The sequence below is a fragment of the Cyphomyrmex costatus genome, unplaced genomic scaffold (assembly GCF_001594065.2).
Source record: "Cyphomyrmex costatus isolate MS0001 unplaced genomic scaffold, Ccosl1.0 scaffold273, whole genome shotgun sequence".
In the NCBI taxonomy this organism is placed as follows: Eukaryota; Metazoa; Arthropoda; class Insecta; order Hymenoptera; family Formicidae; genus Cyphomyrmex; species Cyphomyrmex costatus.
Window position 1 is genome coordinate 86,223 of NW_017276833.1, and position 12,167 is coordinate 98,389.

Here is a 12,167-nt window from a genome sequence, read left to right on the forward strand (position 1 = left end):
GAAATATTATTTGTATATACATATATAAGACCATCATTTTTATTTGCGATTAAAATGTTTCTTTTACTTAACTGGCTCTGAGTCCTTTTATTTTCTAAATTGTTTTATTTGTAAGGAGCCTCACTATTATATATACTTTTAAAATAAATATTACTTTTAAATCTTTTTAGTAAAATTTTGAGAGATATATATGTATATATATGATATATATTTCTTTCAATTTTATTATTTACACTTTAAATTTCCTGCACATTTCTAACAATTTTTATTTTAATTATACTAGAAGGTTTGTCGCCGCGTCTTTCTTCATTATTGATGCCAACGTTTCGTGAACCATGCCGTTCACTTCATCAGGACGAGGGGTACGCTGATACTAAGATACTCAATATCAGCGCACCCCTCGCAGCTTTATTGTAGATTTTAATACATTTTTCTACTTTGAATGTTCGATTTACACAGTATTTTTTTCATATCATCGAACATTATTAGATCGAAAACGATACTCAAGTCTGAGGCGGTGAATTCATCATTTTTAATGAATCGTGCTAACAGTCATCATTGAAAAATACAAACAGCTGATCAAATTTCCGAATTCTGGTGGAACGAATAATCTTCATGTCTGGAACATTATTGGAGACTGTATTCCGTATTCAAGGCCTACCGATCGCTCGTGGCCGTCGCGAAAGGAAGAGCAAGAGCCTTAATGCGCAATCGACTTTTCGTCCAAGTATGGTCTCCACGTCTTTATATGTAGAAACTCTTTCGGTGGACAGAAGCAATAACTTGCTTTGAACGCGCGGCGCTCGCTTGAGAGAGCGGTCCATATATGGGCAGTGATTTTTAACATAAGACTCATACCGGCTTTTTCCACCTTTCGGAAAGCGCTCGTTAGTAGGTTGTACTTTTTATAGCTAGGCATGCAGAATCGTAAAACATTAAACGTAAATCGGAAAAAAGTTTTGGGAGGAGAGGAAGGGAAGTGCAAAAGGATATCTTGCTTCAAAACTAAATCTTTTTCTATCTTGATTAATCATTCCGTCACTTTTCGTTTTCTAAACATTTCGGTGGTGTCTTGAAAGAGGATAAGATGTTTCCACCAGGTGTTAACAAGTTGGCAAGAGAAATTAATTTAATTCTGAATAAATTAATTAAAATAATACAGACGAATAGTTTGTCGTGTAATAGTTTGTATTGATAATTGATGTTGAAGCGCACTGCTTGTTTCTCCAGAAAGGAAACTCTGAGGCAACCGCTAAAACCACTATCTTATTATAGGGGAGACGGGGTTCCTCCGAATGACGAAAGAACTTAAATATCACGTGTACAGTGCGTAGCGTGTAACAATGACCGTCTAAGTTTTCCTTTCAGTGTCAGCCAGCGGATAACCAACTCGTTTCGTTTTGTTTCCTCCGTATGTACGAATTTAAACCCGATCCTTCTCGCACACGCTGCGTTTCCCAAGGGGGAGAGTGGGCGTCGCGGGGCGGCGTCGGGACGCGGGGAGAGAGCTTCCCCCGATATACATACGTGTGCGTATATATATAGACCGACCCCCTACCCCTCGGTCGAGGGGGAGCAACGAGGGAGCACGATACTATTCTCGGATAACTTTACGGATCCGAGTAAGGCCGGCTACACACATCCCAGTGAACACAAGTTACATGTAACGTACCGGTTAGTTGTTTATTTCCCACTCAACAAGGTATAATGTATGCATGTTACGTTACAATTATATTTTATTAAATTGGGAAATTGGGACTAACGCAGGTACATTATACGTAACTTCGTTTTTACTGGGATTCGAGTAAATTCATTCGAGTGTAACTTGCGCAAGCCTTGCACTCGTGCAAGTTTACTCGACGGTGTGCAGCCGGCCTGACTTTTCTTAAGACGTGTGTTTGTGACTCCCCGGTTCGCGGACGGCGTGAACGTCAGTAATCGCCTGCGAACCGCGCCGTGCCGATCGAGAGCGCCGTCGATCGATCTGGGTCTTAAAAAGATCGTCGCACACCGTGTGCATGTAAGATCCGCGTTGACGTTCGATTTTGATCTCGCTGCTCCGATTTTATGATTAATTTTTGAACGGCTGATCAACCGCGAGAGTGAAAGACGGAGACAGAGCAATTTACACCTCACTTACACCTTTTATCGATAAATGCGCGTTTATTTTTGAAATTTTACAGTATATATAATATATATATATATAACGTATAACATTAGAAAAAAAGTGTATGGTAACAGCTATGCAGAATGTTAAACGAAATAATTTCAATCATCATTTTAAATGTTATTAAATATTGATATTACAGTATGCAATATTGATAATATATTTATTTATCAAAAATATTTTATAAATAATTTGTTTATAACTGATATACTGACTTTATATTGGACAACATTGTCCCAAGATGCTAATGCATATTAATACAATTTAATATTTAATATATCTCATCAATGAAGTGCTTATAGTAGAGTGAATTTAAAGGAGTGAAAAGCATGTCTTTGATAGATCAATATCAACTTTTTTTTCAGAGAGAAGACGTCGAGTTTATGAGATTGTGTGTTGTACGCAATTCTAGAAATGCTTAAATCATGACTAGCAAGTATTTCAGTTTTCACGGATCATCGTGCTTTGTATATGAAAAAGTAATTCTGAAATGTGTCTTTCTTTTTCCGCGCGTTGATCATTTCTTAATTGTTCTATAGATAAAATCATCGTGTTAGGTGTATAGAAAAGTGTTTTCTTTATCGCGAGAGTTCGAAGCCTCTCACGCTTTACTATTTTTGCAGTAAAATTGTTTGACTTTAAATAAGATTTACGTGCAATTCGCAATTCGCTGATACACTTTTTGTGAGAGTTTTAAGTGAAACGAGGAAACCCGACGTAGACACGTGACTTCTCATCGCCGGCAGTTTTTCGTCGAGCACTGATAGTCAATCGATTTCGTACGAAATAAAGAATACTTTCTACTAAACAAATGTATTTTTTAATATTGATGAATTATGTATGATGTGATTGTTTTCCGATTATCTCGCAATAGCACTACTTCCATTCTGTGTAAATTTTGTTTCCAGTCACGAATTTATACCTACACGTTTGTTTTATGATAAGTGATATTTCGCTGATTACACAAAGTAAATTTTGGAAGAGTTTGAAAATATAATTTTATAAAAAACGAAATTGATTATTAATAACACGTTGTTAAAATTGAAATCATTTTAATTATTGTTAAAATAATTTCTCTAATTAATTCATATGTTGAAAAATTTAAAATTAGTGTTACAATAAACAATTTTATATAAATATGTATTATTTCTTATGCATTCTTTTTATTTATTTGCATATTATTTATATAATTTGCTTCAAGAAAATGCGAATTATATTTTATGTGAAAGAATAAAATATAAAAGTCTTTTAATTCGATGATAACTTGATTAATTTATGTTCAAGTGGAGTGGTATATCTCGAATTTCCTTCTTGACTTTGGAGTGGCGTGATAAAAAAAAAGTCGTATTTTAGCACCATCGCGTCGTCTCGCAATCATTTTCACAGATAATTTTAGACAGCAAAATGTACCTGTCATATTAAATTAATATATTATATGCATTAACATCATGGATTCCGTTAAGAATATGATATTATATATTATTCCTTTTATAATATAATGATATTTTAAAAGTAAAGAACAGCGGAGATAACTCTATAGATAATTACATAAAAACATGGTTCTTATTCACAAAAATTTTTGTTTCGGATGTAATATATCAGACCTTGGAAAAAAGTCACGTATACGTGCGTGTACCAAAAATAACTTGGCATCTCTCTCGCCGTGCGCCGAAATTCGTAATTTAACGTGCGTCCGATTAATTTTCTATTATGCGCGGAAAATCCGACCGACGCAATGGATCGTGGAACGATGATGTAACTTTAAAGCGTATTTACTTCACCTAAATGGACGCCTTAATAATCTGAAACGATCGATATTCAATACTAATCTGAAATGATTTTCTCTTCTCTTATTCATTTAAGATCTAAATCTGAATGCTTTCCAGTAAGAAATGCATTTAAATATATGTACTAATAATAAATGTAGAAAGGCGTAATAAAAAAGATATACACGGGCCATTTCCTCAGAATGTATTGCTATTTATAATTGGGCACTTTATTTATAGATTGGCCGAACGCGTAAATCGTGTTGAGGTTGAACATAGTTTGGTCGAACACGTGCGCGAATCTTCACTCGAGTGATCAATTCCATGCACCTCTTCGTCTGATTGAGTCAATCCACCGTGTCCAAGGAAACAAACATTTTTTCAATCAAAAATAATACATAGTTTTCTATCATTAAAATTCGTATAGCTTCGCATTATTTTTTACTTTTTAAACAATTTTCTCCAGCTCGGAAATAATTACAGGTCTCATTTCTTTTGTAAACAAGCCGTGATTCTCGATTGCAAAATTTTATCATAAATTACTGTTAGAGACGTACAAAAAGTGATTGTTGACTTCGATTTTATTTTACGCCGAAGTGTCTTTTGTCACCCTCGATCAATTTAAGCGTCGACGATCTTTTAATCATAATAATATTTTTGTTACGTTTACGCAGGTGAATCAAGACGATCCACTGGAAGAGGAGAGACGAACGCTATCAAGGAAAGCTTCTCCGACGCATACTGAATAATTTGAAGTGTGATCTCCGGTGGTGAACGCGTACTCGACGACTCATCAGCAGAAACGGAGTCGCTCCAGCTGATCTCTTGTCAGCATCCCACATTCACGCGCACATACTAAGGAAGGTGCGTTCGATTTGCCGGCACACGTACGACCGGCCGTGCAGGTAGGTTCACCAATGCACGTATATGTGTGTGCTCGTGCTAGTGATAGTCACGATATTCCATCGCGAGCAACTTCGATGTCTGTTATTATATTCTTATAAAAATGGGAAGATCAATGAATGGTGGATAAGCAATGTGGATAATAATAAAAATCTTTACGTAAATTTTAATTAAATATAAATATGTTTAAACATTTGTGTGATTATTTATCTAAAAAAGTCAAGAACTCATTTAAGATTGCTATTCATACACAGTTTAATAAAATTAATTTTCCCTAAAATGTTCAGGAAAAATGATTAATGCAGTTAAATAAACTTCTGTTATTGTACTTATATATATAAAGCAGTTCTATCATTTATTACAAATTTTATCGCTTATTTCAATTTTCAAAAGATAGTATAAGTCTACACAGGTTTTCAATTGATTTTAATTAAGTGATAGTTTGATAAAATTTTATTTGAGTATTTATTGCAAGATCAAAATAAATCCAAAAATCTAAATTAAAATCGTACATGAATTCAATGGTCAGTTGATATACGTGGGCAACTTTTGAAAACTTTCACTCACTCACACACTATAGAAAGATTAGTTCTCGTCCATGAGCCTGTCACTTAGTGAGGGCGCTGCAAACCGTGATACATCGAGAACAATAGGAATTTGAATTTGTAACTCCTGAGTTGTGCTTCTGAATCCACCCGCAATGAGAAGGTCAGTTTGTTAGAGTCAAAGAGAATGGATGTAAATCTTCATCGCTCATCTTTAATTTCCATATGTATATTAATTAATGCGATTAAATCAAGAGCGGTGCCGGCGATTGTATAAAGTTGTAGGTAGGTTAAGTTACTTTGGTTATAATGGGCACTTTATAGACTTTCTGCATTTTCTGCGTGTTTTCTGCATTTTATGCAATTTTATGCATATTATGCGCATAAAATGCATATCTTCTAGCCACGCATATAATACCCAACTCTGTGCTCACACAATGGAATATTTTATATTCTTATAACATGATTAATTCTAGTCAATTTTAAACTGACTTCTTCTGAGTGCACAGTAGCGACGTTCATGCCACTGGAGCAAAGCTGTCTTAAAAATTAACAGTTTGTGTTAGCGACTCCTTTTTTTGTGTACTTTTAAATATATATGTTAAATTAAATATACGAAATTTACGCCGTAAAAAACTTAAATACGCGGATATTTTGTTATACACATTATTAATCGCGCGAAATAAAATATGAATACGTTACACGCGAGTATATATACGGATGTATGATTTTGAACGTGTACTTCCAATACGTTGAAAAGCACGATCTCCAGTTTGTGCCCATCGCTACTTCTCGAGTCACCAACACAGCCACGTTTCGTCGACGTCACCGATAGCACTCTCGTAACTACCAACACTTGTGATCCTTAGGCACTAACACAGGGGCGCGCACCCCACCACCCTTATCCGTGAGAGCGTAGCAGCGGACCAGCCGATAAAATGAATGAGAATGATAAGTCAGTTAAGTGCGAGAACTCCGCCGAGGAGGAGGAGGACGAGATGTTCGAGCGCGAGCTGGCCGAGGACGCGCAGTGGAAGCGAATTCAACAGAACACCTTCACGCGATGGGCGAACGAACGGTTGAAGGTGGCAAACAAGCACATCGGCGACCTGGAATGCGACCTGTCCGACGGTCTCCAGCTGGTGAGTCTCATCGAGGTGCTCTCGCAAAAGCGGCTGCCGAAACACAACCAGCGGCCCACCTTTCGTTCCCAGAAGCTGGAAAACGTGTCCGTCGCTCTTAAGTTTTTGGAGGACGAAGGCATCAGGCTTGTCAATATCGGTGAGTAATCCCATGTGCGTAGTGGATCCTGCAAGTCGCGAAATAGATTCGTCCTGTCTTCGTTCAGGAAGAATCCAATTGATTTCGAGCGTGATAATAGTGCGATAAAACGCAGATGCATTATACTTATTAGTGGGACAAATAATTAATTTAGGAAATGACGTTTTGGTTCCTCAGTTATTCTAGAAATTATGTATAAATGATTAAATTGCGGTAATTGCAGTGCCGTATATAATTTTGTTCTCTTTGTTAAAGAGAAAGACGGTAATTTTGCAAAATAATAATTGCCACGTTATTTTCCATTTTCAGATAGAATGATCTTAATAATTATTCCATAAAACAATCTGTCTATTGAAATATTTATTTTGATGTTAATTAATATACGTAATTCACAGAAACAATAGGTATATTACACGCTTTAATATATGTTTAGGGAATAATATATTATATATTCATGTAATTATAGTCGGCAAATATTTATTCTAACAAGTCTTCCAATTTTCGGTCAATTTTCAGATTTTTTTATTATAATGTTCAAGTTTTTTTTACATTGCGAATCTCTCGGTACGTTACACCACCACGTGGTAGTTACGATTACCGCGAGTGATGTGAACAGAGTCTGCGTCGTTTCACGGATTCTGCGTAGATTGGATTTATCGATCCGTAGATTTTTGCACATCAGGAATTCATAGTTTCTTTTTTCAAGAATTTAAAGGAATTTGCGTGGGAATAATTATCCATAAAAATCAATAGAATTAATACGTAAAATTATACCGATGTAATAAAGCTAAAATTTAAATGCTGCGATTTTATTTTGGGTTTATTTACATACACAAGCAATACGTTGTAGATGTAAACATAATGAGAAGATACTGTCTTTTCTTCACATTATACATAATAAGCGAGGTCGTATTAAGCGAATATTATATGTATATCATAAAATAAATGTCCCAGTGACCGGACATGTACTTGTGTTCGTCGGACGTTTACGCAAAATTTTATTTGTTTTTAGATTACTAATTAATTGATCTCAAATGGTTTTCCAAATAATTTTTAATAGGATTAAATTATGTAAATATTATAATATTATATTATTATAATATTATAATTTAATCCTATTAAAAATTATTTGGAAAACCATTTAAGATCTATTAATAAATTATTATAATTATTATAATATTATATAATAATATTATAGGAAAAAACATTTGAGATTAATAATAATAAATCTTGTGTTATATTTATTTTAATTTAACAATATGATACACTTTTCACAGGGTTGGCAAGTAACGTGTTAATATTAACGTCGTTACAAGTTACTTTTTTCACATTGTATTCACACTTACAGGCTGCATTCTGTTTTACGCATTATGCGCGTAATGTATCATTTTATCTTTCTTTAATATTCGGTGAACAGTAGGGATAAAATAATGTGTCATATGCACTATGCGAGAAACGGAATGCATCTATAGGCTAACACATAGCATGTAGTGATGAGACCAGCGAGATCACGTGAGATTCTATCCTAATAAATATAAATATATATAAAATTGTATATTTAAAAAAATGCGTATATATATATATATATATATATATATATGCATTTTTTAGTTCTATTTTTCTATTCAAAATTAGAATTTTGATGTTTTTTATATTTATCAAAAAAATCTACACATAATATTATATTAATGTCAAGAAAGAAAGTAACAAAAAAGTAACGATTCATTATATTTTGAGTAACGATAACGGTAACAAGTTATTTTTGCAAATCAATAACGAGTAACGGGAATTAATTATTTTTTAGGAAAAAGAACGGTAATGGTAATGAGTTATTTTGATGAGGTAACGCCAACTCTGACTTTTCACTTACAATTAGAAAGAAATATTTAAATAAATGGATATCCATAATAATATAAATGCTGTTATAAAAATAATCATGTTATAAAAATAATCAAACTATAATGACGTTTAAATACAAAAGTAAATGTAATTATCCACTATATTTGAAAAAAAATTGGTAATTTTAGTAAGTAGAAAACTGTGTACTTATGTATGTAAAAGGGAAAAAGTTGCATTTAAAATTGAAATATTGAATCTGGAAGAAAAATTACACACGGTGCACCATATACAGAATCTTAAAAGAAATTTTAAAGAATATTTCAGTAATCTTTGATTACCTAAGTATAATTTCAAGTATGTGCTTGTTTTGCATAAAAAATGTAGTCAGAAACGATAAACAGTGATTCGTCAACAAAATTTGAGATGTGTCGTCAAATAATTAATCGTGCGTTTCACTTACATGTGGAAATCGATGTGGATCTGACCGATAATGCGTAAAGGGAATACTTGACAGTGTAATATCAATTAAGATTTTATCAAGAACGTTTAATCGCGATTACACAAAGCTGAGAAAAAATTTAACCCAGTTACTCTAATTCTTCTACATATATATATATATATTAAGTATTTATTTAATTTCACTGCTTTAAAGACAGATTAGAACTTTTAATAATACTATGATAATTAGAGATCGAAAAATTTCTTCAACATGTTCGACATTTCTTTATTACTAGATGAAATGTGCGCAGATGAATATAATAATATGTAGAATTTTTCGCGTTTATGCTTTCGAATTTGGAATCAACATTTTAAAATGTGATACATTTGAGCTAAATAAAAGCGATTGTAGAATATAGTGAGAGGGTTGTGGATCGATGACGCTCGCTTGGGCTACCCCGGAAAACCAGAGCGTAGCGATGGGATAATGCTGTTCACGTACTTTTTGCGGGTGAACAAACTACGTTTGTGAAGCTGGTCCCTCATTGTCAAAATTTTGAAAAAATAAGCAGAGTTCTAGTTGTCCCCCAAAGAGTTATAGAGTTCTATAATAAATTCAGGAAGAGTTTCATTGATTAAAGCGGCGAAAACACCATTTGAAGTAACGGGGGGACCAACTTCACGATTCTGCAATTCTGAAGAGCTATAACTTCTAAACCGTTCATTTTAGCGCGTTGGTCTATAGAGGACAATCAATAGAACTTTTTGGGGGGCTATCAGAACTCTCAAGAAAATGATGGATTTCCAAAATTTTTTTCAAAAAAGATTTTTTTTTTGCGGGACAATCTGACACGAGTTCTGGTAGCCTCCCAAAGAGTTCTAATAATTATACTTAACAACCGGTGCTCTAAAGTATATCTAAAGAATTCTAGTACCTTAAAGTTTCAGATTTTGAGTTTTTCTAAGTCCACAGGTGTTAAAAATTGTTTTCGGAAATACATTGATATTCTCCAAGGTCTAATTATTTTACAAGTTTTGTAAATTTTAGAAATGCATAGACAATGGATCCTATTTCAATAAATTTTATTTGATGAAATTCTAAATTGTAAAATTGAAATATAATGAAAAAAAAGTATCTTAAATTGAATGTCGAAAATTAATGAGAGAGAGAACTGGATTTTCAAAAGTTTCGATGAAATTCGAAAGGTTTATTGAGTTTATAGTATCGGAGTTCGTTCACGTGTCCATCTGTAACCACTTGTCAGCGGAAAAGAATCTAGAAAGCCAATAATATCGACTTCAATTGTGAAATAACCATCACTTTTGGTTTTGTGAATAAAGCATCAAATATTTTGAAATAAGCAATTGCTCATTTACAAAACGTCAATATCATATAATTTCGAGATCTTGTATTTGCACTGGAAGATTGACGATTACTTACTCGACGGCATTATTACAGTTTGCCGCATCCTTGAACAAGATATTCGACTGGTAGTGACGCAATTGAGTATATCATCGATGATGTCACTATGTTGTCGAATATGCAATTGGTATATCGCAGGAGTAAAACATGCTGATGAATATATGTAGTACATATACAATACATAAATGCGCGATGAACACGTTTTGTGACAAAGATTTTCAAAAAACAATCTTTTTCTATAGATCCGAAAAATTGTTCATTTATATATTACTCTAATTTATTTATCGATTTATAGGCAGAAAGTAAAAGGATATCATTTATAAATTTGCAACATATGAAAACTTTTACGTTTTTATTCGTAATTTATTAAATTGCTAATTTTATATGAACATAACACTCCATTGAGTCTCGAGAATGCAAATTTCTCATATTTTACAGAATAATATTTATTTACCAAATAAATATTATAAATAAATATTTATTAAGTGTATTACTATTAATGGCATCTATCTACTTTTATAAATAAAGCTTTTTTTATTAAAAAAAAATTAGATAAAATGATTGAAAATCAATTATGATAAAACTTGAAGTTTACAGATTTTTTTAATTCTCACCAATATATGGTGAAGATTTAAAAATGAATATATGTATATATTGTATTTACACACAACGAAAACTTCCGATAGATAAGCAAAAAGGAATTGATTGGTGTTTAAATGGTCCATTATCCATTGCATTCATTTCTTCAACTCTCACACCTTATACATAATGGAATCTGAACAACACGCATGCATGGTGACAGTTTTCTCGTTCGTAGTACTTGAAATCTTCGTGAAAAGCTTGTATCGCTAGTCAGAAGACTAGTACGTTCGTCACAATCTCGGTCGAGACCTAATCGCAAAACTGCGGCATTAAAGCCGGCCGGTTATCGAATATCAACGGAAGCCACACTCGTGCTATTATGCGAGGGGCACCGTGAAACAGGCTCGGGACGTGTCCCGTGGGGCCCGCCAAAGAGCAAAAGGAGAAAAGTGGGCGGGTCCACGTAGATCGGGTGAAGGTCAAGCTCGCCTTGGTACCGCGGATCTCTTTCTTCGCGTTTATTACGTTGAGCAATTCCCATCCCTCTCTTTTCTCCGCTGATCAAATATGCATCTCTGTCATTGAGCGGAAATGATTCTCGGCATTCTTTCGATTCTGGTTTCTCTCGTAAGCTATCTTTCTCGAGCATTAATGCGATGAGGAAGTTAATATATAGGCATCCATATTTCAATGAGTTTTATAAAATATTTATTAGATGTTTACATATACGGGAAAGACATTTTGACAAATTGTGCGGCTAGAAAAAGGTGCTACATGAATAATTGATAGCACAATACAAGATTTATTTAATAAATCATAAAAAGGATGAAAATTTAATTATTTATAAATTTCGATAAAGTTTAGAGTTTTTTAAGACGAGCAGAATATGTTATACATCTCTATATATGAATTTTGCGTTTAGATTGCGTTTATTATCGATAATCTATATTATTAAAAAGCTCACTTATATTTTTTAAACATAATTTATTATCTCTAATATATATATAGATAGTGTTAAAAGTGTTGTATATTCTTATTGGAAATCTTTCGCTATCAGATAAACTCGATAAAAAAATTATAAATATGCTGTTTATGTAATAACAATATTTCCGCGCGTATAATTTACTGTGTATTGGGAGCGATTACTTTCACTCTTACATGCAACCTTGACATTAAACGGCTATTTTTTGTACGCAATCGTACGAGAGTATATCTCCGCATTA

General features: G+C 33.4%; 1 protein-coding gene across 1 annotated transcript in view; it reads left to right on the forward strand.

Annotated features, from left to right (window-relative positions):
• Window positions 1–4,622: 4,622 nt before the first annotated feature.
• cher (filamin A protein cher) overlaps window positions 4,623–12,167 on the forward strand; it is a 51,166-nt gene continuing 43,621 nt past the window's right edge. Inside the window, exons 1-2 of the mRNA XM_018540944.1 lie at window positions 4,623–4,838; window positions 6,251–6,662. Coding sequence (XP_018396446.1) covers window positions 6,320–6,662 — 343 coding nt within the window. The 5' untranslated portion in view covers window positions 4,623–4,838; window positions 6,251–6,319. The remainder of the gene's footprint in view (window positions 4,839–6,250; window positions 6,663–12,167) is intronic.